Source organism: Trematomus bernacchii, unplaced genomic scaffold, assembly GCF_902827165.1.
Source record: "Trematomus bernacchii unplaced genomic scaffold, fTreBer1.1, whole genome shotgun sequence".
Taxonomy (NCBI): domain Eukaryota; kingdom Metazoa; phylum Chordata; class Actinopteri; order Perciformes; family Nototheniidae; genus Trematomus; species Trematomus bernacchii.
Window position 1 is genome coordinate 5140239 of NW_022987547.1, and position 27506 is coordinate 5167744.

The 27506-nt window shown below is 40.6% G+C and overlaps 1 protein-coding gene across 1 annotated transcript; it reads left to right on the top strand.

The window, feature by feature from the left end:
- The first annotated feature begins 669 nt into the window (after window positions 1-669).
- On the top strand, window positions 670-25893 carry ass1 (argininosuccinate synthase 1). The gene is made up of 15 exons (XM_034123395.1): window positions 670-852; window positions 1825-1958; window positions 3019-3087; window positions 3645-3833; window positions 5220-5276; window positions 5387-5461; window positions 6635-6705; window positions 6794-6824; window positions 12100-12190; window positions 15625-15709; window positions 16188-16252; window positions 18886-19017; window positions 20975-21131; window positions 25230-25295; window positions 25444-25893. The coding sequence occupies exons 2-15, from the start codon at window positions 1857-1859 to the stop codon at window positions 25490-25492; spliced, it is 1239 nt and encodes a 412-aa protein (XP_033979286.1). The 5' UTR covers window positions 670-852; window positions 1825-1856; the 3' UTR covers window positions 25493-25893.
- The last annotated feature ends 1613 nt before the right edge of the window (window positions 25894-27506 follow it).

Consider the following 27506-nt stretch of genomic DNA (forward strand, 5'->3'; position numbering starts at 1 on the left):
AGTCTAGTTATCTCAGTGGGTCTCAAACGGTTTGGTCATCTATGTAAACAAATATTTCCATCTATGTAATATATAGTTGTATATAAAATAAGTTAAGAAATCCTTCCAATGTGTACTATAGGTCAGTACAAAAATAAAAAACACAGTTTGAAAGGGGAGTGATTAGTCAAATATGCATAAATAAAAAGAAAAAATGCAGACTAGGTAAGATAAAGATAGGAGAGAGGAGTTTATCAATGATTTGTTATTGGTTGTGAGCATATTCTAATAGCTTTTTGATTATTGAAATATATACAGTTCTGTTTCATATGAGTGTTGAGAACTGTATCCATAAATCTCTTAATGTTGCCCTCAAAGTGCACCAGATTGATGCATTCAACTTCAATTTAAAGAAACAAATCTTCCCGGGGTGCATGCCCCCGGACCCCCCTAGAGGATGTCAGGTAATCACAAATAAAACAGGTTCACATGGATAGGACACTAGATAAGTGTGCACACTCATTATATACACTACACATTTTTCTTGGATTTGTTAACACTATAGTCCCTAATATATTTGTAGAAAGGCAGGAAATGGAATTAAATTGAGAAAATATTTCATTGCGGAGGACCCCCTGTTTTGTGTCCCCCCCACTTCTCAAACCAAAGTTACACCCTTGTGTGAATGAATGAACAGCTGCAACAGGAAGCTCAGTATTCCTCGAGGTCTATGGATGACGCAATGTGCGCTGGACCAGTCAGACCGGATCAGCCGCTGAATCAAACACACTGCTCTCCTCCAGTCCTCACCGAACACTGACGACCAATACGTTTCCGGACAACGTTTGTTTTACTCACGAAACCCACTCTATCGTAAGTAAAACCAACCTTTTTCATATTTGAACTAAGAATGAATATGATGTAATTTGTCAGCCAGAGCAGCGACCGCCTTGACTTTACTGGGCAGTAGGCTATCTAGTGACAACGGCGTGTCTTGTCAACTGACATGAGTGGAACGTTTACATTCTTGCTGCGTGGTTTGTAGCGTATATGCTATGTTGTTAGCTAGCTATTCCCAACCATTGGGAAAACAATATGTTTAGCTAATGATTGCAAGCTTCCCAAATGCCAAGTTGTTAGGATACAGGAGAGACAAACTGGGGTTAGGGTGGTTTGAAATGTATTGACAGAAGCTGTTTGACCACGTGCAAATTCATTTATCCACATAACATGAGCTCGTTTCCATTCCCTGTGGCTCTGGCACATTGGGAAGCTTTGTTTTGAGATAACACATTTTGTCACTCATCTTCTGAATAGAAACTGAGTGAGGAAACCACCTGTGGAGATGTCATCCCCCTTAAGCAATGCTGATCACTAACTTCCACCCTAAATACATACCATATTCTGACAAGTGTTGAGTGATTAATCCAATGGTTGAAAAATGTTTTAAAACTGATCATCATTTAAAAATAAATGAAGGATGAGCAACTATTCATTAAGCTGGATATTTGCCACCTGACAATGGTACTACCTTTAAAGCACATTCATTGCATTGGTAGATGATTCTGAGAGAGCACCTTATTGATCGCTAGGACTGCACCTTATTATTATTTGCTTTATTAGTTAAACTGTCATCCAGTCATGTAATTGTTTTTTTCTTTAAAAAGTCAGAAAAAATGCTAATCACAAGTTCCCTGAGCCCAATTTGGCATTGTCAAATTGCTTGTTTTTCTAAAATTTAATCAAGTTTTTATCTGCAGGAGATTGTTGTAACACTCACTTTAACATTGCATCCTGCACCAGCGTAGTGACTGATATAACACCCTGTCTGCTGTCTCTCCACAGATTCTCTACCTGTTGGACTGAAGGCCCTCATCATGTCTAAAGGTACCGTGGTTCTTGCCTACAGCGGTGGACTGGACACATCCTGTATTCTGGTTTGGCTTAAGGAGCAGGGCTACGACGTGATTGCATTCTTGGTAAGGTTTACCAGTTTGTGCAACAGGTGTCTTAAGTCAGTTTTTTTTAACCACTTGCTTTGGCATGTCATGTATCTTTGCCGTTTTTATGATTCACTGTTTTCAGGAAGCTGATGCAATTTGTCTTTCCATTTGTACGAGTTCTCCATTGGCTGCAAAGGGTCAGTTCCGGTTAACTCTCAACAACAGAGGATTTGGTTTGATAATGCCAGCACAAATCTAACTGGATTTACTTTTTGCCCTGGGGCAGTTGAGAAGTGCAAAGCAGGCAGATTTTCTTGTTGTCTAACTGTTCATTCAGTGGTTTTGTGATCTGGTGTGGGGGAGGGGTGGTTGATTGTCTGTAGTTTACTGCCGTGGCACGTGAGGCGCAGCCCTCCAACCCTTTTTGCCTTTCCGGGGGGGTAGAAAAGAGAATAGAAGCCACTGATCCAATGCCTAATTGAATTTTGATGAAACCACGCACATGTTTCAGCTTGTCAGAGAAGATTGCGTCAACAAACAGTCAGGCAGAAATTGAAAATTACACGATAATAAATGAATAATGCACCTGGTATGCAAGTTAAATTCACACAAATTATGAGTTTATTAATTAAAAGTGTCATAGACTGGTTTTGTTACATGTATTAAACTGTAGCATTACATGTGACTCATCCTAATGTACTTGAAAGGTATGATCAGAAAAGCAACGAAATGTACATGATAAAATACTAAAAATATCTAAAGCATAGTAATGTGTTAATGCTGCATAATTGTCTGTTTTGTCTAGTGTCTTGTCTTAACAGGAAAATGGTCCTTTGTTTAGTGTTCAGCTCAGGAGATCATGCAGCCTTTTCAGGCCCTATACGGTGCTGTGCATGCTTGGTTTCTGAGAGGAGATTGCCTCTACATCTCAACAGACGTGATCTGAATTCTAAGATCATCGATTGACAGAGTTAACACTTGCGCAGTCATGAGCCAAGGTCTATATATGGAGGGCTTGCATGTTATTTCACAGGATTGAAACCGAAGTGACTGCACATCGTTTTTTTAATGCGCAATTTAATGTGTGTTCTTCTAGGCCAACATTGGGCAAGATGAAGATTTTGAAGCTGCCCGGAAAAAGGCAGAAAAACTTGGTGCAAAGAAGGTAAGATACAGAATGAAAGATTCTGTAACTTTAAGGGATCATCAGTAGTTTGAAATCTTCTCACCTTGAAAAAATACTGAAATCTGTAGACTGTTTCACAGAATGCTGATATATGTTTAAAAGGTCCAAACAAGGGACATTTGAGTCCCCTGTACCTCTAATGTTGCACCATATTGGTCTTTTTTTAAATAAAAACTAGCATTCATGTGTTGAAGGGAAACATTGACATAGATGTCAAATTAAAATTATCCTATCAGACGACAGAGCTTCCTCATGGCACATATTGTAACACTAGTGAACAAGTGTTTAAAATGTGTTTTTGAATGTTCTCTATGGCCTTAAAATGCAATGATATTGAGCAAAAGCAAGTTTCCAGCCTCTTCAAATACAATGTCATAGCATACTGTTACGAATGGACATCATTACCTGCTTTATTCAGATTTAAAGGATACATGCTTATATTATGAGACAAAGCTTCTTTGTGGCAAACAATCAGTTATTTTCCTAGAAGGGAAATATATAAATGGTTCTGTGTCCTGACATCCGTTCTTGTGCAGGTTTTCATTGAAGACCTGCGTTCAGAGTTTGTGGAGGACTTCATCTGGCCCGCAGTTCAGGCCAATGCGGTCTATGAGGACCGATACCTGCTGGGCACGGCGGTCGCACGGCCCTGCATCGGCCGCAGTCAGGTGGAGATTGCACGCAGGGAGGGCGCCCAGTTTGTCTCCCATGGTGCCACTGGAAAGGTAAACCAACCCCCAGACGAGAGACTATACTCTGGAGAAAGGAGGACAAATAATCTGCCAATATGACTAAATCCCAGATCCAAATTACATCTATTTAAAGAATATCAACATAAACTTGCCTTAGACTAGAGTTTGGATAGACAAGTACAATTGGGGAATGATATGGAAATAATGACTAGTTTCCTTCACTGGAATTACACCTTCAGAATTGTGTTTACAGGCTTTGTGCCGGATCCACAAGCATGCCCCAGCCAGTTTGAATTTTAAACACAAAATAACAGGGTCACTGTCCATAGTCTGGACATGATGTTGAACATTAACTTTTTTAACCAATCTGCAACAGAAGTCCACCCTCCTCAGAGCCAGTTTCACATATTGTGCATGTAAGAGAAAAAAGAAAATGTGTTCAGGATGCTTTTATATGGAGTCCTCTAAGTTGTTGTTTTTCTCATTACAAAATGACAATATAATAATAGAAATTAAGTGATGAAAGAAGCACAATCATTTAAACCTTTGGTTAAAGTTTTCATTACTTCTCATCTCTTTCGGTCAGAATAAGCACTTTAAAATAGATGTTAGACTAATATAAGGCTCTAATATTTTAAGTAAAATGTTATGAACAGTATTATTGTTACTTTTACTCTATTGTCAATGAATAAAGGAATCCTCTTTATTTAATTATTTAATATAACGTTTATTATAAAACGGACAAGTAAAATCAAGCAATCTGATTGGTTCTTAGCCGTGGTATACTGAGCGTATACCACGGGTAGAATTGTAAGTTACTTTTCACAACAAGTCAGTATCCCTCCGCGTCTGAGATAAACAGTATACAGTTGGGCTGAAAAGCAAACTGCTTCGCGTCGGGCCGAACCACGCCCCTTAGCTGTGATATAATGAGCATATACCACGGCCTGTCGTGAGCTATTGCTTAAATATACAATACCGTTACCAAGTTTTTTACACTTCTACAGAAATATATTATTGACTGTCATTTGATGAAATGCAGTGTCCACAGTTTTCCTGTAGATGGAGACAGATACCACATCATACTATACAGACCTCAAATAATTATATGTAACTTTATCACTGCTCAAGCACTGCTGTGCAATACAGCTGAATTCTTAGGCGATTCATCTATTAAAGAAAAGTCATCTGCAATTATTAAAAATATATATTTTAGTAATTTTGTACATTTGGTGTAATAAGATATATGGGATTTAGACTGTTGGTTGCACAAAACTGTTATTTGAATTATGACAACTTCAGCGCTTATATGCACACTTTCATTTCCTGTTGTTGATTTTAAACTGTTAATAGAATTTCAGGTGAACACTGTCTCACATGTGGTACATAACGCTGAGCCTTCGTGTTTGTGTTTTGCAGGGCAATGACCAGATACGTTTTGAGCTCACATGCTACGCCCTCTACCCTGAGGTTAAGGTAGGTGTGCTGTTTTACTGTATGGAGGTTATGGCTGGAACTGTTTGACACAGCATCTCAAAAATGAAAGTGCTGCAGAGGCCGACACTCTCTCCGTCTGTTCTGTGCAGATCATCGCACCGTGGAGGGTCCCCGAGTTCTACAACCGCTTCAAGGGGAGAATAGATCTGATGGACTACGCACAGGTAACTCCATCTGGCTGTTTGTGTCAAATGGAAAAATCAGTTTTTCAGTTCAATGGTATCTAGGGCAGGCAATAGAAAATCTTAGATTAAATAAAAAGTCTATAAAATGTCCAAACAGCAGAAAATAAGGTCCAAAAATGTTTTGTTCCACAAAAATATCCAATATGTCACAGATGAAAGGGATAGTGGTGGTCTAATGGATAGTCAGGTGGGCTGAAGATCGGAAGGTTGTGAGTTCAAATCCCGCCAGGAACACCACCACTAGTGTGCCCTTGAGTAAGGCACTTAGTCCTTAGTTACTCCAGGGAGAATGTCCCTGTAATTGGTAATTGTAAGTCGCTTTGGATAAAAGCGTCAGCTAAATGAAATGTAATGTAATGAAAGTTTAACCTAAAAGTATTACATTTGAAATGTCTCTAAAGCATCTAGGATGATTTCTCAGGAGCATATTAAGAAAAGAAAAGCAGTGATTACAGAAATATGGGTGCTGCATTTTATTGTAAAAAAAAGCCCTAAAATGTATTTATTGTTTCAATTTATTCCATTCTCGAATACTCTCCTGTCCTTATTTTACATCTGTATGGAGCGTTGGTAGAGCTTTCCTTATTTAATTCCCTTTGCTCTTTTTTCAATCCTTTTTTTAAAGATTGATTATTACATCCCTACTCTCTGCTTTCATTTAATTTCAAACCCATGATTATTAACATTTAACTAAACCACTCTCAGATTTATATTATTTTCACCATGCATGCAATCCTTTGCACACGGCTCATATGTTCCCATTAGATTGTGGTTTTTCCCCACTAGAGGGTGGTCATGGTGTTTTAGTGAACACCACTCTTTTGTTGGAGAACTGATATCTCACAATCTTAAAACACTACATTCTTGACTTTCCCTTTGAACATAACAAAAATATCATTCTTGGTTGATTGTTTTTGCTCTTTTCACTGCCGTCTCTTTAAGACAAAAGCAGTGTGAGGAAAACAATGCAATTTAGTTTCACAGCATGCCAAAAACCAACCGCTAGAAATAGTTTGCTTGGTTCCTTGTATTTTCAGATTTCTGACAGGCAGGTATAGCCCTGATTTATAGTTTCTTACCTTTATGTACTTTTAGCTTTCAGGTATGTAACAGTGTGTAAATGAACAACTCTCTCTCTATGTCAAACTCTAGAAACATGGCATCCCTGTGCCGGTCACTCCTCAGGCACCATGGAGCATGGATGCCAACCTGATGCATATAAGGTGGGTAGGAGTCTTCCGTTTCTATATTACTTCTTTATTTCAATCAGAAATAATAGACTGTAATTTTCTATATGATCTTTTTCTACAGCTATGAGTCCGGCATCCTGGAGAATCCAAAGGTAAGACCACTTCCTAATGGCATGACAATACATTTCTGATTCCTTTCCTTTCCTGTCCTATACTATTAGGTATTACTTTTGTCCTTCTTTTTGCCCCTTCTTTGATGAGTGTGCTGATATAATACTTTAAGAAACCGACACATTTAATGTAATAAAAGAAAAGGTCTGGTTAAATTCCAGGAAAGTCACTTGTTTAAATACCATATTTTTGTTTTGCAGAAATGTATGCTCAATGACATTTCTGACTTTAATCCAAACTGTTTAATTTTAATCTAAATCACTGATCCCATCATACAAGAATCTGCAAAAACTAATTGAAGCCATTAGCACTATTTTTACAGGTGAAAGAAAGATGTACACATAAAAAGTTCAAGATAAAATGTCTTGAGGCTCTGCATAAACATCTGGACAGTCGATGTACACAAAACATTCATCAGCCCTTGAAGAATAGATTTTAGTATTGGTACAGTTTGCTATATAGTACAGTAAATATTTACCGTCTCACAAACACATAATGTCAACAACAAACAACATATATATTTGTTTCACCCTTTTTGGAGTAACGTTAAAAATAACACAGCAGCACTGTTACGGTCCCTTCTGCTGACCCATGCCACCCCCACCAGAGACAAACACAACACTCTCTCCCACAGTGCCATGGGTGAATCAGAGTTTGATCTCTGCTGGGGTCACAGGCCAGCGCAGTACATACAGGTTGCCCCCGATGACCCCCAAAGCTCGCATCCCTTGGTCGCTGTGTCTGTGTCTCTGTCTCTCCTCACCCCGGGTCCTCGCCGGGCCCTGGGAAGAGCCTGGGACACACAGACACTGACTTGTCGTCAGCAACGCTTCGACTAATTCCCGATTTCATGGGAGCCGGGGAGGGGGAAGGGTTAGGGCGTTGCGCCCAGCTGGGGCCTCCTGAGTTCCAGCCCCAACTCCTCGGGACCTCATTGTTCCACTGGTTGCGCCGCCGCGGGCTGCGACGTGGGAGGGGAGCCATTTCATCGTGACACCGTGACACCAAAATGTCACCAGTAACAGTAAAGTACAAAGGCAGCGCGCCAGACAGATGAGTCCCCAATGGACGGGGTGTCACAAGGAGGCGAGGGGTCCCACTCTGTTGAAGTGGAGATGCAGGGGCAGGGCACTGTAACTCACAGACCTCTATCTCTCTCTTTCTCTGTCCCTTTCCCACCCCTCCGCTGCCTCTTTAGTGGTCGGCCTGTGGAGAAATGTTTTGAAAAGAATGAGGCGAACCGGCTCAATGGCATAGCGATGTATGATGACAGTATTGTGTAACTGATTTCATTCAGGGGTTTTGTGTTGGACCATTTACTCCAATATTGAATCGATTAATGGCATTAAATTCAATGAAATATTTATGGTCCATGGGTCCATAGTGATAAAAGGATTTGAATACATTACACAGGGCACAACATTATATTTGGAACTTTGAAACAAGCTGGGATTATTGAGTAATTTTTAGCAGCCAAAATCTCTGGGGGCACGTCCCCCTCTGGTAATTGGACTTTTTCCAAGTTTGTTAATTAGGGTCAGAGTAAACATCAACATCACACTAACAACAACAACAACATCTTAATATAATTATTACGTTAAATATCTATTTACATGGGTTTTAAAAGCAGGTTATTAATACAAATGAAAAAAAACGAGAATTTCTCACCCAACTCAAACCAACATGACAGATTCGGATTGACCCACAGGGTCATCTTAAAGAGGTCATCTTGTTCTAAGTATCTCCTCTCTGTATCAGCCTGTCTCTCTCCTCCAGTTACAGCCCTTAAGGCACAGGGCGGACCTCAACTATTCAAACCCCACAACGTACAAAGGCCCCTCTCTGCTCAACACAGTCAGATTAGGAAATGTCCAAATGGTCGCTCATATGTTCTCCTGTAGATAAGAGTCAGCAGAGTTCAGGTTACTCTATGATTAACACTGTATCCTTCCTGATAACCCTGGAGCACCTTGCCTGTAGCACAATGGCCTGGTGACTTTTTTTATTAACTCACCCCCATCTGGCAGCATTAACCTATGTGAAGACATGTGCCCAGGGCAACTGGTGTTATCATGTGTAGAATAGAGGTTGTCGTAAATAAAATGTATCACACTCCAACTTTAAAATGTTCTTAAAATGTCCTCAATCTATCTTTTCTTGTTTTAACCATTAAAGCAATATTGCAAAACAGTTAAAAGGACTACTTTATGGATATACTGCATTTAAAGAATTTTGTAATTTTATATTTAATTAACAGGATTATCTGGAGTTATCTTTCTATTTTTGCTCAATTGAATTCCAATTCATATTAGGATTCATACCCGGCATTGCATTGTAAAATTGTTAATTCTGCCATTGAAGATTTAAACCATATCATCCATCCGTAGGTTATTATAGTACTGTCTAGGCATTTTATAGACATGTCTCTTAATTTCTTATGTTGAGGTATTCATCAGATTTGATCAGCAATCTGTTAGGTGTCTCCACACCCCGCTGTTTTCTCTCCATACCTCCTCCACACATGAGCAGTCAGGGCCCAGCCTGAGGCAGCCTGACACTCGTCCTGAGTCATTAAAACATCACCTCAGTCTTAATTATAGCCTGTGTCAGTGGGCTTCCTCGGGCCCACCGCGCTCTTTGATCAGGGAGCTGATGCGCCGCTGCTCGTGTTGATCAGGAGTAAAGGAGCGTGACGCCTCTCCTCCGCTCACCTAGAGGAAATGAAATCTTGTTTTCTGCTGGTCGCATGGCTGGCTGGAAAGAAGGACAGACATAGGATGCCTGTAGGGGAAGGAAGTGGGCTTGTACGTGTGCTTTGAAGCAAGGAGGTCAGTGTTTGTAATCGGCCTTCGCTGCCCTCAGGTGTGATTGGTCTGACCTGTTATACTTAGACCGCGCTACCTGCATCCAACTCGCTATCTCTATAGCTTTGCTTCAATGTAGAAGTGCCTGTTATCCTCATTCAATTCATCTGAGGACATAGCATTAACCAAAACAACCGTGGTGTTAAGAATATAATGTCTCTTCAGTATGCGTATATTGATTTATCCTTGTCTCAATTTACCATGTTTGCATTTGAAAGACAATGACAGACTTGAAACATGGTGATTTAAGCGTCATTTCCAACTCATTGCGCCAAATAGATTTTCGCCATCCTCTTCTCTTCTATCTCCCTCTCAACTCTCCCCTTCTTTCCTCCCCCTCTCCCTCCTGCCACCTCTCCCTCTTTTGGCTCTGTTGGCTTCAATTGAAAACCAATGAGGCAACTAATATGTGGAAAGATAGAAATGTACTTGCTTTAAGTTCATGCGTCAGCCCTCTTCTTTGCTGTATGGGCCACGTTTAGCACAACAATATGGCAGGAGCAAAGACTGCCAAAGGAGCTGCTCAGCGCTACATGATGGTGAGCTTCATGCCCCATTTCCCACCAATACCCCCCGCCCCCGCCCTCTCTGTCTCTACCTTTTCCACTCTTTCAGGGCCATGGCTTTGGGACAGGTCCACCTGCAGGGGGTTTGAATTGAAATGCATTGATCTCTGGCTCACTGGAAACAAGCCTATTCCCTTTTTTTTTCTTTGTATCCAATAGTCCAAGAGTAAGTTTGAGCTCTCTTGGTTAGCGCATGCATGAGTTTTCAAGCGTTCCTCAGCCAGAAGCATGACTTTATAGATTTTAACTTTGTTTTTAATTCAACAAGTGGAATTCCTTCTAAAATGAGACTTCTATCTAAGCCATGCAGTTAAGTAGTAAATACTTTTGTGCAATAAAGAGAGTCAAATAGGTAATAAACTAAAACTGGAAATACATTTTAATTCTTTCTTAACCAGAAATCGAGATATTCCTTCATTAAAAGCTAAAAGAAAAAGGGGTTGTTTGGGAGCCATCTGTATTTTGCAGAAAGACTTAATCTTGGCCTACTTGTTTAAGAAGTGCATAACATGTCAAAAAACATAAAAATAATAAACACTTTTCAATTTTTTCCATAAGTTAGCAACACATACAGACAAGGCTAATATGCACTGTGTTTTATTTGAAGATTGGAAATGTTAACCGTTGGTTTACAAGCAGCCTATAACACCACAGGAACTATATACTTTCACATTCTCCAGTATTTAAAATTCAGTCCATCGTCCTCCCCCTCAAAGTATGCATCAAAAGGCTTTTTAGGGGAGTCATTTCACCCCTCTCCTGTTCACTCTCATTTGGCATCTTTCAGGGCACTGAGGCAGAAAATAAAGGAGAGGAAGACGGGCGCCTTCCCAGTCAATTTTGGTGTTTAGTTAAAAGGAAGGAAAGTGATTGCTCTGCTCGTTTTCTCTTCACTGACAGGCGACGAGCCGATGCCGATTAGTTATTGTATGATGATTTAGTGTCTGGTAAAGCTTTCCATTTAAATGCACCCAGTAGTTATTTTGCATAGTCCCCCTGCAATTTGCCTCAGCTCAGGAGACATTGGCCATCGCCTTGTCCTAATGCTGTGTAATTGTTGGAGGGCCACATCGCTGGGCGGACACGTCAGACTGCCACGCTCTTTTAGGTCCCAACGCTGACTTACTGCAATCTTTACTGGCTCCCACCATCTGGAAAAACAACAAACATCTGTCACCCAGGACAACTTTAGTGGATTTAGGGTGTGGAGTTTGCTGTGTGATGCCCATGTTCAACATTTGTCATTTGAAATAGAATAAAAGGGAAATGTCAGTCAGAAAATCAAAACTGGAAAACTGGAAGGTAAGAGAAAGTGAACGCATGTAGGCAACAAAGGTACATGATAGAATCAACAGATCTAAGATTTTCACAGACAGGCAGAATAATATTGAGGACAAATAGTTTCCTTTATATTATCAGGTGTGATTTGACTTGTCAAGTGTTCACTATTCTCGTGGATAGGAGTCATTTCTTTCTTTTGTCCTTTCTCTTTCTCGCTGCCTCCCACTTTACCCCGTCTTCCCCCTGTGGTGAAGGGCCTCGCAGGGAAAATGAACCAAATAGAGGAGAAAAATGGAACATTGATTTTTTTTTTTCTTTTTTTTTTTCGTCCCCACTCAACTCTTGATGGTGTTTTCAGGTTTCCCTTTTTTCACGCATCATGCTCTCTTTTATTCTCTCGCTATGTCTGGAGTTGTACGTTATCACCTCACACAATAGTCTCCCCATCCGCACTTTGATGAGGTCTCAGAAGGTCCGCGTTATTCATCGAGGGGAATCAAGTGTGTGAAATAGAGAGTGAGTGTGTGTCTTTGTGTGTTTTTCAGAGCAATGCTCCGGCTGACCTGTACCTGATGACCAAGAACCCAGAAGAGTCTCCCAACACCCCCGATGTACTGGAGATAGAGTTCAGCAACGGTTTGTGCCTCATACACGGTTCACCTGTTGATATATGTCAGTCTTAACCTTATCACCTTAACAGTTTTTAAAAACCTAATGCCAAAAAATATGTAATATATACAAAATACGTTTTTTAATTCCCTTTATATATAAGAAAGATCTGCAACACAATTAAGTAGAACAATTTAAAACATCTGGAATATAATCGGCCTTGTATTTGTGAAATTGATTTGGTGTTTGTCTGTTTAATGCAACCTGGTCTCTTGCATTTGAGCTTGCAATATGTCAGATTTTAGGTCAGATTACATTTGATTGGCTGCTATAGGCTGTTTCCTATTATAGGTTTACTTAGCATAATTTGTTTATCTAATTATCAGCTCTGAACTTCTCTGATGCATCAATGAGATATAGGGTCCATCCTCACTCAGGGTCCACGTTCTTCCTTATTACTTAACATTGGTGTTTATGGCCGCAGGGCTACAGCTCTCACACTGACCTTGTTGCACTTTATCACCCTTCCTGACCACCCAGACTTATCCTTAACCCTTCACAGCATTACTCGATCCAAAGCTGCCATGTTTAGCTCCAGGGCACACACAGGCCGGAAGCATTAAGTCCAGCTAATACACCAAGCCCTGAGGGGCCAGAGAAACGCTCATTAGATATATTGCCAAGAGGGCCGAGCTGAATAGTGGAAAGTGTCACATGCTTGCGTAAAGAGTAAATGGCAAGAAACATCCCAGCCTGGGGCAAATGGCACAGATGTCCCTTCATCCCTGGTCACTAGTGGAGGCTGCAGATCACTAACTTCAATCGGAGGAGAGACACTAGCTCCTCTGATCATATTGACTTAATGGGCAGCTTTTATGAGCTGTAATAGTAATATAAGGGAAGTTCAGAAGGTTGGCAGAAGAGTTGGTGGGAACATTTGTGACCACTTAAGCTGCTGAAAGTGACGATTAAAATGCCATTGAGAAGTCAATATGTATCTGCACTGAAACGGTGTTCTGAATATTTTCCTTGGGAAACTGGTAAAGTGTTAGCAGTTTCTCAAAGAAACAAGTAGGTTGGTGTCAGTTCAGCTGGAGGTGAGATATGCTTTTGTCAAACAGAGATGCAGTAGTAAATCGAGTCTGCTTTCGCGGGTTCTTTGCAGGCCTGCGCTACGTTTTCACACATATTCTCTGTGCCTTTTATTGAGCACTCTATGACAAAAGCTGTTTTAGTTGTCCACACAAAGGCCCGAGCCTACTCCTCCCTCTGAGCACAAGATCAGCACAAGAATGTTTCATTTCATTCCCCCTCCCACCTTTTCATCCCTGCCTTTCTCACCAAAGTTTTCTCACTGATTAAAAAAGAATATTTAACGACAGGAACCTTTTCCCCCGTCAAACACTCCATTCCCAGATTCTCTCCCTATTTTAAGAAGGAAAAAAAAAAAAATCATCCCTCCCTCTTTTCATACCAAAGAAGTATAGAGGAAAAAGAGACAGAGAGGAAAAATGTAAAGCAGTAATTTTTCCTACAACTGTGTCTGTGCTCCCATTGTCTGCACTGTTAGGCTGCGAAAAAACTGAAGAAAAGGATCACGGAGAGAGAAAAAGACCCCTCAGTGAATGATCGAACCCGTATGATGGCGAGAGCGAGCAAAAAGAGAGCGCAGGGACGAAAGGCCAGCCCCTACACTCCCACGTTCAGACACTTAATTTATTTGAACTTTTAATCTAATTATTAGGTATCTGGGAGGGGGTGCAGTTTTGATAATGCACCATCCACACTGCCCTCTCCTGCACTGGGAGGTAGGTTTTTCTTCTGCCATGGGAGCAAGCACGATTCCCGCGATATGAGAATGGGCCATTAACAAAGCCCTTGTCTGAAAAAATGTGTCAAGTCCTTCACGTGTCATTCCTATCAAAGCTTTGTAAGCGCCGGTTGAAAGGCCAACAGAAGTGCTGCTCTTCACCTCAAAGCTGTGTGACTGACAACTGCAGGCATGCTAAAGTGTGTGTGTGTATAGGAATGAGCACTGTTACGGATGGAGAGGGAACATCAGCAGATCTTATCCTCTTCTTGTGTAGTGCGCACATGGTTATATTCCCTTCTCAACACACACACACACACTAGGACACACAGCCATGTCTCGTGTTTGTTTCCGCGCCTCCACCTTTGGCCCCATGTTGCTCATTGAAGGCCATGAATAAGCAGGTCCATGACAGTGATTGATGTGTACTTGGTTTAAGAGGCTTTGGAGAGGAAGTGTGTGGATTGAGCGTGGGTGTTTAAAAAAAGGAAAAGAAAATGTGTGTGTGTGTTTGAGACATGATACCAGGTAGATGGATGATGATGAATCTGCAACTTGTTGGGGTTTTTTTGTCTCCTGCACATGCGCATGAACACACAAACACCCAGTGGTGCAAACAATCTCAGCGCTAAGGAGAGTATGGGTAACAAAGCTGCGTGTGTAATTGAATTAGGAAAAGGCCTGCCCACGATTTCACAGCTTTCAAATGAGCTGGGCCTTTGAATTTATTAGCCTTTCTCACCACCTCCTTTTGTGATGGCTTTTACTTTTAGCTGACAACTATTGATTTCAGTGGCTGAGATAATGAGCACTTGTCAGCAAATTGTATCAAGTCTTTGCGATTTTTTTATTTTATAATTGGTTTCTTAAAAGCCATTTCACAAACTGGTCGATTAACTGTTCCTGTAAGGTATCAATTTAGTTTTTTGCGGATTATTTGTCGATTTGATTATCTGATATAATTGAAAATCACTTTGGGCTTGCACTATTTTTATTGTTTTTTTATATTTATTTTTGTATGTCTTGTAAAATCTAAGTTTTTCATACATAACATAATTACACCGTAGTTTTGTATATGTTATGACAATAAGCCTTTGAATCTAGAATGAATCTTTGTTGTTGCATTGCTTGTAGATTAGCCTTTAGACTTCTGTTCTTTTTGGGAATTTTATCATAGAAATGCACGCAGGTGTGTTTTCTTTTCTTCCTAAAAACACCCAAAATGACCATGACAGCTCTGTGTTTAAAGGCAATATTTATGAAACATTGATATCATATCTACAAACTGGACAAAACACACTCAACAAACTCTGACAAGAAATACATTTTTATTTTCAAATCAAAATACACATTTCTATTAACTTACAAAGATAAGAAGAACATGTTACATTAATTGCTGTTTCAGTTTTTGAATCTTTAACATCAAATTATGATTTGAAAAATGCAATAAACATTGTTCCAATGGAGAGCATGAAACCGATGTGCTAATGTTCTACTTTTCTTCCTGCCAGTTAGATTGTGACATGGTTTTATTAAATTCTTAACACTATCCCAAAGATGGGTTCCAAATGAAATTCAATTAATTCAGGGCAAAGATTATAAATAAGAAACAAATTAGTTAGTAATATAATAAATATTGTTTCCCCTTTAGGAGTGCCTGTGAAGGTGACCAATGTGAAGGAGAGCACATCGAAGGACTCGCCCCTGGATATCTTCTCATACCTCAATGAGATTGGGTAAGCCTTTTTTCTATTATCATTAAAGCTTTTATTTGAAAGTGAAATTGTCATTAACTTTATACATTGTAATTGATTTTTATAAGGCATCTGTTTAAGTTAAAGTTGCTTCTTCATTACATGCATCGAAAACTAGATTGTAACATTTGTAGATCTAAATGTATTATGTCAAATAAATGTGTATAGTCAAGGGAATTCTTTTTATTTTTTAGCTTTGCTATTCTAAATATCATATTTTAGGAAAGTAGATGATGAACAAAACAGATGCAAAAGCTTCTTCTTATCACTACACCAATGATGCTCATAGGTGTTTGGACATTTCACTAAGACAATTATTAAAATAAGGCTGTGATTTATTTATTTTTTATTTTCTCTGTATTCATTAATTCATAAATTAATAAAGAGATAATTATTATAATTATGTTTGAGTCTAGCAGGTTTTGCTCCACTGAAATGTGTATGGCCCTCCTTCTCTTAGTGGAAAACATGGCGTGGGTCGGATTGACATCGTAGAGAACCGTTTCATTGGCATGAAGTCCAGAGGTAAGGAATTAAACATTTATATTTATTTTCAACTGTCTAGGTAATGATATTTTTTTTTCTCTATACAAATCAGCCTGACAGGTGCACATAGGCAAACAGTGATATACGCTGTAATATGCAGGGAGACATATTGGCACTTTCTCTGAAAAACGTCTGAATATTTTAATTCTACATCCATTCAAAAGCTTTCCTTTCAGTGTCTGTCCAGGGCTTTCATGCAATTTGCAGTTATTTTACATGAGTGCTTTTTGTCACACCTGCTTTTCCACTTCCATAAAAGCGGGCCGAATGAAAAACACACTCTCCTTCAAGGAAAGGTTTTTCTCTGGTTCACCTGGAATAAAAGCCACTGAAGTTATTTTCCTTCTCTTATGCATGCACAAACATACAGAAAACACCCACACTGCGAACAAGATAACGGCGCACACGCTTCACTGGATACACACAAATACACAGTGGATCACGTATGTGCACATGCAGTCGCACAGGGATGTTTTTGTCTCTTTATCTCTGGTGTCAACAGGCAACTTGAAAAGCTCCTTTGTTAGATCTCTACATGTGTTACTGCAGCTAATACACGAGGGCAGTGAGCCGTCCTGGCCTTGCATGATGCACCCCCCCCCCCCCCCCCCCCCCCCCCCCCCCCCCCCCCCCCCCCCATATGTTTTATGATTGGCAAATTGACTGGCCAACAGACTTGTAGCTGTGGCGCAACTTGGCAGGTAGAAATTGGAAAATGGGAAGCCCACTTTTCTCTCCCCTCGACTGAACAAAAGATCAACGCTTTTTCCTCCACTGAAGCAGTAGGAAGAGGTGGAGCACAAGGTGTCCAAGTGGTTGAATAACTACCATCAAGTGTACATGTTGGTCTCCTCTGGACTGGCAGTCTTGTTAGCACAATAGATGATGGGAGGGATTGAATGGGCACATGTCATACCTATTTGTGTTGGGTCATTTTTATTTGTGTGGGGTCAGGGAGGCGGGGGGGTTTGAAATGGTTTGTCAAGAATGTTGTCACTGTGCTACAAAACATTCAACAGCCTGTGTGTCAGACTAACATTTCCCACCTGTCACAGTGCTGTCAGGCCTTTGACCTGTGCGCCGGTGATGGCGTTAGCGGAGGTGCACCTATCAAAAGCAGTCGGAAATTGCTGTGTCTCTTAATCATTAACAGGCTGCCTGACGTCCAGTCCTTGCTACTGTCAAAACTCAAAGACTGATGCACTGAAATCATTCTCACAGCCCCAAAAACATTTTAAATGTAGTTTCCATGTATTGACATTACTCATACAGGAATGTCCCTCCTCTAAATAGCACAGTTTCACTTTAAATTGTACTTAAATCTTCATTTAAAGATTGTTATCTGCTTTTTTAAACATGTGTTGCCTGTTTATGATGGACTCTTTGCCCAAGGGTTAAAGGGGATCAACTCAGGAAGAATTAATTCCTGACCTGAACCCCTTCAGGCCTGCAGCGTGGTTAGCATACCTGCAGTAACCGTATGAAAGAGTTAAAACTCCAAAACCACTGGGGGTGTTGTCTCTTTAAGCTTAACTAAACTGCCACTGTCGGAGCTTGCCCAGATAGCGTTTCATTGTTTGCTCCTCGCTGATAAGCCAGCTCTCTTTTAGGGTACTTAAGCCAAGTTGTGTTGGAGGGCATCTTTATCTGATTTATCTGATAGAGCCAACGGAAATGTCCCTACGTGCCCTCCGTGGCCCTGGATCACTAAAAAGCCACAAGCCGTTCTAGCTCAGGTGGAAACCTTTTGAGGATTTAGACAATTAGCAGCATTGCTAAGCTCTTGGCCGCCAGCATAAAGACGGTGCTTCTCCATTTTCAGATCAGGAACGCTGTAGGAGTGTTTGGGGTCTTACAGATTTGAGCTGCTTCCCAGATCGGAAGAGATTAAATAGTGTTAATCTGTTTAAATGGCAGAAACACGTTTTAAAGATAATACACCACTCAAATTGTGACATTTAGCTGTCTTTTGTTGGCTTCAAAACTTCTGGTTGGCAGTAAATCCATTTTTATTTAACCATCATTCAAATTGACAGATGATGAGAAACCATGTATTGGCTTGGGAAACCTACACTCAGTTTTTTCACAATTTCAGCCCTGACAAAAATGGATGTCATTGATAAAGCTCCAATTTCTGTTGTCAAATCTGTCGGGGAGCACTTCCACTGCCCCCCTTTTGTTTTAGCTGACATGCGATTGACAGCTTCATTTCTCCTGCCATCTACCTCATCTTTTCTCCCCTCACCCCTCCCTCCCTGTCCAGAGGGGGTAAATTGCAGGGTAGGCAGAGCCCAGGTCCGGGCTCCAGGCTGGCAGGGGCCTCCTACCCTGTCATTTACACAGGACAGGCTCATCCATGTTCTGTGAGCGCTGTGAAGGCCTGTCTGTCAGGCGGCTGATTGCTAATAGAGCTTTGTGTCAGAAGAACAGGGCTTGTATTCCTATGAATGGCCTCTGATGATGGCAATGTGGACGGAGGTGCTTGTTGTGATAAAATTAAGTGATGTGGTGGAGGATTATGTGTACTATTTGCTACAATATCTATAACTTGTGTCTCAAAAACATGATGGATGGTACAACATTTTGTGTATTCTTTTTGTTCTGTTTGTCAGGGATTTATGAAACCCCAGGAGGCACAATTCTGTTGCAGGCTCATTTAGACATTGAGACCTTTACCATGGACAAAGAAGTGCGTCGCATCAAACAGGGCCTCGGGATCAAATTTGCTGAACTCGTCTACAACGGTAAGTCCCTATAATACACGCTCTAATAAGATGGTTTCACTTAATCTGTTGTATGTATTGTCTTTCATTCCCCTCTATCTCTGGCCTCATTGCTTAGTCATAACTTTAAAGAAGGGCATGCCAGTATATTTATCTCGGTACAGGTTAAGCTACTTAGAAATACCATGATTGGGCATTACACATCCACAGTAACTGTCCATAAAGACTTCATATTTACCTAACTGATTAATTATGCCTTATTGTCATTTGCACCATCTAAATTGTTTGCCTTTACAAAATCATATGGGTGATCATCACTGGTAGTTGTACATGTCAGATATAGAACTAGACCAAGCCCGTATATCAATGTTTGTGTCATTCCTGGAATAAGCAACACAAAATTGCAGCACGGACATGCAGGACCGATAGGCAGAAAGACTATCGGTAGACTGAAGTGTGTGTGTGTGTGTGTGTGTGTGTGTGTGTGTGTGTGTGTGTGTGTGTGTGTGTGTGTGTGTGTGTGTGTGTGTGTGTGTGTGTGTGTGTGTGTGTGTGTGTGTGTGTGTGTGTGTGTGTGTGTGTGTGTGTGTGTGTGTGTGTGTGTGTGTGTGGTGTGTGTGTGTGTGTGTGTGTGTGTGTGTGTGTGTGTGTGTGTGTGTGTGTGTGTGTGTGTGTGTGTGTGTGTGTGTGTGTGTGTGTGTGTGTGTGTGTGTGTGTGTGTGTGTGTGTGTGTGTGTGTGTGTGTGTGTGTGTGTGTTTCTCGGCTCAGGTGTCTTAATCATCCCTTCTGCTCTGTCTCCAGTCTCCTGCACCTTCATCCACATAATAGGATCAGTGCCATTAGAGACTGACTACTAGGCCACTTCAGTTATACCCTCCAGAGAAAGGACACACACACACACAAAGGTGCTACTTCCAGAAGCAGGGCAGAGATTAAACCCAATGTGTGTTTAAATCATTAATGAGTCTGCAGATTGATAGCAGACTGTTGGCAATGGGGCTTATGTTAACAATCCACCTGTCCTGCATCTGTTTTGCATAAATACGTTATTAATTACCCAAACACATTTTCACAAGAGAATCTGCAGCAATTAGATGTAGCGCAGTACAGATTTAGCAATGGACAAGGGGGAAGTAAACAACAGCTACATGTGTATTATGTGTCATTTAATTCTGTCATCGATTTAGAGAGATTTAATCAAAGGTGGTTTCATGTAAATAATAAATCCTTATTGTTTAATGTAACATATATAAATCCTCGCTTTAAAATTGAAAACAAAATGTAATTGAAGAATCCATAATGAAAATAATAATCATTGAATGAAGAAAATCACTGACATATAGAGAAACATGTACACAGAACCAACATGAAGAAGGAATAAAACTAGTCGGCTTTAAATGTAACTGCGCCTGTGTTAGAGTGTCATGTCGGACGCCTCGTGCCAATCCAGAGGCAGCAAGACGGGGAAGGTTTGTGTCTTTGAACATGGCCAGATGATGAGGTGGAGGTCAGCCGCTGATGAGAGGAGGACCCCCGCTGAGTGGGGCGTGTCCGACCTCTGAACATATACAGACACAATCTCGCCCATCTGTCTCAGAGATTGAAGGGCCAGGTCAGAGAAATGAGACAAAAGAAAGGGGAGTATGAACTTCACCTGGAACAGAAATGAGACCAAAACACAGTTTCAGCTCATGAAAGAGAAAAGTGTGTGGGCATCACACACACACACACACACACACACACACACACACACACACACACACACGCTTGTAGATGTACAGAGGAGGAGTCTCTTTCTCCACTTTTCCATCGTGTGTATAGTTTTCCCAATGTTCTAATTGATAACAATACATTATAATAGTTGATGTTAATATATATATATGAATGCAAATATGAGACAATAGAAACTAAAACAGTTTTAAACAAACCTTCACCATATATTATTTAAATATGTTTCTGTTTGCTTGCTCGCCTCAGGTTTCTGGTACAGTCCCGAGTGTGATTTTGTGCGACACTGCATAAACAAGTCCCAGGAGAATGTGGAGGGCAAAGTACAGCTGTCTGTCTTCAAGGGCCAGGTCTACATCATGGGACGAGAGTCACCCAAGTCCCTTTACAATGAAGAGTTGGTCAGGTAAGCAAGGACATAATGTCATTCTGTGTTTCTGTGTGTTCCAATCATTGAAAGTGTGTATGTCTGAGGAAACAAATGGGGGTCATTAACAGTTCTTACATTTATATATTTTGACAAAAATAGTCCTTAGGATTTTTTACTTTTTAAACTGTCTCCTGCATTTGCGCAACCTTCCTCAAAAAGTGTGAACGTAATGATCAGTACCTACAACTATGCAGTTTTTGGTCCTCTAGTTTTAAGGGAATTGAGCTTGAAAAGACCCTTGAAAGTTCATTGAATTTGATGTTCAAACCCTGTGCCATGTGTCAGAGAATCAAAGTGTGTGCTTGTTCTTGACAGCTGTGTTTGGCCGCTCCTGGCACAGTGCGGCCTCTTCCACATGTTCACCAATCAGCCTGTTGCTAGGTCAGCTCGCCCAAGTTTCTCTTATGACCTCTACATCAACATACTAAACCGACCCTGCCTCACAAAGACATCAGAGAAGTGTCAAGCTCAGTTCCTGGAGGGCAGACCCGACCTCAGCCCCGCCTACAGCACCCCCGTGGCCTCTTAGCTGCACTAACAGTGGGTTTGTTCAGGACGCTGACCCCTGATGCCCTCTGGCCAGGCTCAGCACTGACCAAAGTAAAAACCCTCCATATGCCTCTCCATCTCCTCTTCAGTCACACACACTCCAGTCAGAGAGCTAATGGCCTTTTCAGCCAGAGGAGGGAGGAGATTTCTCTGGGTTTTAAAAGGAAAGTACCTGGGTGTCATGCTAGTTAAGCAGGTCAGAAAGAGTAAAGCTAGGACATGTCTCACATGGTCAGCCATTCAATTTGGATGGATATTTTCTCCTGTGTGAGAGAGATAAATAGAGTTGACACTGTACTCATTCAGCCTGTTAAAAAGGACATTTCCCCAAAATATAAAAAAATATATATACATTTCTTCTTAACTGTGTTGCTATTTATCAATCTGTGTAGCCTTGGTGTAAGTTGCCAAGTGTTGGAGTAGTTAAGTAGAAAGAAATAGTATTAATCACTAGTGTCACCTTTTTTCCTTATATATCTAGATTGATAAACTGCACTACAGGAAAAAAGAAAAAAATTCTGTTTTGGGTTCAACTTTCCTTTTGACACATAGCATTTTTATTGTATTGGATAAAGCTTTGTCTCAGTTTTTGTTAGTATTCTGTGTTGAGTAATACATTATTTACTTTACTGCTGAGTCACTCTCAAGATAAACTACGACTCATCCATCTTTCATCCAGTCAGTTGCTAAGAAACTCTCACTGATGAAGTCTTGCGTTCTCAGTTCAACACCTGACCTTGTAAAGACACATTTCTTATCTGGGCCGACACATGAGTGAGACTGAGGTGTTGTGTTGCAGCATCACAAAGTCCTGGAGGCCCCTGACAGATGGGGCAGTGGTTCCTCATGAGGGAGCACATAACAAGCAACCCCAATAGAAAACCATCACAAATCAGTTTCAAATGTAGTCATGCAGAGTGACACACATCCTTAAACCGTGCTAATGAAGAACAACAACTATTTTCAAGTAATGTGGTTCTTAATTAGCACGTTTTTCTTACCTTCTGGTCATCCATTGCAAATATTTAGTTGGTTTAAATGTAACCAATGTTTTGTCTCCAATATTTAATAATAAAAAACATTAAATTACTTTATATAATCTCCGTATCTGTTTTTGAAATAAAATCTTAGGGAAGGATTTACCGGCTCACATACATGTAAATATATCTAATATGTATATATGACCCAAATATGTATATATGTTCATTTCAAATCATTTCTTATTTTAAAGTTACCTAACTTTATATAATTTAAATGTTATCTTTAATTGTATTAATCTTTAATCTTGTGTGAATCTGTGCTGTCCTGTTTTTCAATCTTACCCTTTTGCGGTTTAAACTCCTGAATTTCCCCACTGGGATTAATAATATCTTATCTTAAATAATACATTTTGATATCAAAGGTGACTTTAATTGTTAATTATTACATGGCTTAGTTGAATACTCTATTCTGATTGGTCAATTCAGAACACGTGACACGTTGTTAATCCAGAACAGAACAAACAGACCGCTGTCAAGGATTTATTGACCGTTGTTAAGCACGCTCACATCTGCACAAAGAAGTTCCGTCGATTTAACTGTATACAGTTTGACAAGAGAATAGCGACAAGAAAACAGCGGAGAAGTAACGGGCAGAAACCCTCCTTTTTACGCAGCGGTCCAGACATAGACATCAAACGGCAAAACATATTCAGTTGCCAGTTACTTTGGCATTAGGGCAGGGATATCTAGATACTTTCCAAGGTTTGACATCATGAATTGTGCTACTTTTAAAGCCAACAACGATGTTTTCAAATCTGTAATCAAAAAGCTCCGCCTACGTATTTCAAACGGTAACAACGGACTATTTTTCTTAGCGGATGCATATCAATTTAAACCAATACATACAACTATTTTTTAAATCAATAAAAACATTTTCTAAATCCATAAAAGCATTTCAATTAATATTGGGAGTCATGTCGTGACTTTGTTGAGAATGTGGCCATGTAATAAGCGGGATAATGTGCAGCGACTTGGTCATTATGGGGAAAAGAACACCCTTCATGCTGATCAAGATCTGATCTGTCGGGTGTTCTTTTCCCTATAATGACCGCCTCGCTGCACATTATCCCTTACTTAATAAATTGCACATATCATAAAGGAAACTTGACTGGAAATATTTGTATAATATTATATTTGTTTGAAATATTAACATAAAATAAATCCACTAATCAGATAAATTGATATATTAGATAAGTAACCATCATTTCTCTACTGCCCACAGTCCAATTCAATTATTGTTCTTCTGTCACAAAATATGTATATTTGTACATATGAAGTTATTATGCTTTATTAAAACGTATTAAAAGAGTGCAGATGTATGCATACATGTAGTGTACCATACAGTGATACACCTGGAAGCTGCCGTTTCTCACACGCACACTCATCTACCACTTCATGACGACCTGCCACAATCTCACACACACACACACACACAGACCAGATTAGGCATGAAGCCCCCGCTGACATCCTGTTGGCTCTCCACAGGCAACAGTAAACGGCGTCATTAACACAGTGGTAATACAGCCCGTCACCGCACCCTTCTGAGAGAGAAATGTCTCCCTCCTCACTGTCCGCTGGCTCCACTCTCAATTAGACTGCAGGGTTTCTTAAAGGAATACACAAAATATCCCATGCTCACAGCTACACACACACACACACACATATTCTTTAAAGCCACTCACTCATAATGGTGTTCAGGTGCCGGGCAGGGAGCCTTGTATTGAGAGTAGATGATTTAGTCACTCGGTCTTTCTTTTTATAGTGTTTATCCTATCAATTGTTGGCAATTTCCTCTTTTGCTAAGTGCTTTTGAAGAAGGCGTGCAGGCTGTACACTGGGAGCTTGGAGCTGGGGGTGTCGCAGGGAGGAGAGGACTCAGTGTATTAAGGAGTGTATTAAGCACTGCAGGTAGAAACTGCTGTAATTACACAGCACACGGACACTCTTTGTGAGACACTCGCACACACTAAGACAAGATGACAGCCTCAATGACATGGAAGCAGAGTAGCACAAGTTTTAGATTTGCGTCTTGTTTTGTTTTTTAAGAACAAGCGGATAAACTTGAATACAGAAAAATCAAATTAGAAAATCCTCTCAACACTTAGCTCAGTGTTGATATGATGGGATTGTTTTAAAATGGGTTATGTGCGTCTGTTGTGTGCTTGTGTACATGAGCCAGTTTTCATTCTGCAGATATTGATCCTCGGTTATTCAACACAAACAATGATAAAGACGAGCATTCAGAGGATGATCGATCGCAATATCATTTCAAAGCATTGTCAATGATCCAGGTTTCCTAGTAGTTGATGAGGCTCCTGTGTTTACTGCAATGATACCAAACATTGAAATCATTCTGTTAGCACAATCTCCTGTAAGTCTTTCCCTTCGTAGTTGCTCATAGCAATGTTTTCCTCTAGCAAATTTGAAGATCGGTCTCTGTTGACTCACAAGCTTATTTAAAAAAAAAAACGTATTTTCCCAACAGCATGGACGTGCAGGGAGACTACGACCCATGTGATGCCTCTGGATTCATCAGGATTAATGCTGTCAGGTTAGCATCCCTTGCACTATAAGAAATCTCTCAACCGCTGCACAGAACAGTCAGAAATGTCTATTAAAGCGACTTGTTCCACATGTTTAGACCTTATTACTAGCCTTTAATCCGCCACCTTATTCTTTGTCCTTCTTCTCCTCCACAGGTTAAGGGAACACCACCGTTTGCAGGGTCTCTCCAGCGTCAAGAAATAACTTGTGCAGTCCTGAAAACCATCTTTCTCTCTTTCCTCCTCTCTCTGCTGTCTTAAGCAGTAGTAGGTTTAGACTTTGTGCCTTTTGCCTTATTGTCTACTGTTAGTCATATTTAGGGTATCTAGCACACTAGCTAGCACACTAGACGCTTTCTGCAAAATGTTACGCTTCTATTGTGATGAATAGAGAAGAAAAATATAAAAAATTTTACACAATACCATGAAAATAGTTAGAATTAGATGTACAGGTGATTAATAGTTTTTTTCTGGGTGAGCATTTTTTTAGAATGTATTTACTGGTATTTCATTTTTTTAGTTTGTCTCCTTTTATGCATCAGTAGGTCAGTACAAACATTGTAACTAGGGAATAATTGTTTCAGGAATAAAGCAGACTGAAATGCGTTTTTTTCTTTTCTCTTTGTGGTAAATAATGAGCATTGCAATGAAGCAAAAACTGGCTATAGAAAACAGCCCCTTTGCGACTAATTGCGTAGGTGATTATTTGTTCTAATTTTTGGCAGACTGCCTATTTATCAGGGCCTGCCTGTTTAACTGTATAGCCGTATATAGTCGCTGCCCCGTGAATATTTCAGGGCAGCGCGGACACTGGATCATATTTACAATATGCAGATGAAGCGGTAGCAGTGCGTGAATTTTGCACAGCGATAGTCAGCATGGTGGTTTGCAGATAGCCGCTGGAGCAGAAGTGATGAGGCCATTTCTGAGCTCAAATGGCACAAGTCAGATGGAAAGAAAAAGCAATTGGCCACATATGCATATTCCCTGCACCACAGGGGGTCTTTGAGCTTAGAGAACAGAAGAAAGGGGGGAGAAGCATTTAAATTCAGTATATTATACCTTTGTTTGAATAATCGATATCCTGGTATGAATGGATGTTTTTCTCAGTCTCGCTTATATGACCTTTAGACTTAAATGCACACTAACATCAGTTCCTCCTTAAATGTAAAATGGCAAATTACAATAATATGACACTACAAATAAGTGATGAATACATTTGTATTATTTCTGAAAACTTAAAAGAAGTCAAACCACCTGCATAATAAGTTTTAAAAAAACAATTTTCACCTCAAACAAGTGGAGGCTTTTCTTATCTAAATCCCATTTCAGTTCAAGTGAATGTCAGGGAGAATAAGGACGTGTTCATATAATGTTAAATGTTAAAATCATTACCCCGTCCTTCAGTCTCTGGGACAAAGCAGCTGTTTCTGTGCACCGATCCCCACTGAAAGGTGTCGGTCACGTATTATGTTGCCGGGTACGGTGTGGGCCTCAAGGTGGAGTCCACAGGCACAGGAGACCCCCTGCCAGGTCTAATGGGCAGAGAGGGATCCTCGGACCCTTTCAGTCCTGCTAGAGCCCCTCAGCCCCCGCTCAATTACACGGCAGGCGTCTCAGTCTTTGCCTGGTCAATTACCAACCAGCCCCTGCATTTACTGTCGTGCACACACAGGTTGCAGGATAATCAGTGTCCAAAATTGCCCGGTTAGAATGAGGGAGAGGTATTCAGATTAGTCAGTCAAGCTGAAGGGGAGGTAGGAGGCATGGGGACAGCTATCAATCTCAATCTGGCTTCAGCGGTTGCAGGGGGAAGATCTTTCAACTTTGTTTTTTGGAAAGATATGATCCTGAGAAATGTATACTGGTGTGATAGGGGTCGTGTACAACCTGTGTTTTTTTTGGGGAATAGAAAGTTGGTTTCTGTATGAAAGGTCCACTCTGGGACTTATTTAGTAAACAATCTCTGGTTGTCCATGTATGTGTACGCCTCGACTCACATCCCCTTACCCCACTCATTTTCCACGTCTCATATTCCCTCCACCTTCCCCTCCCTCCTCCCTGTCTACCAGCCAGCCAGGTATGAAAACTAGCTGACACCTGACCAAGGGAATTAATCATCCTTGACCCTGGACCAATTACCCCTCATTACCCACTCTGTGTCCACCTCTCAGGGGAGAGCAGGGTAACAATAGCGCAGCATGAAAGTTGGCGGCGTC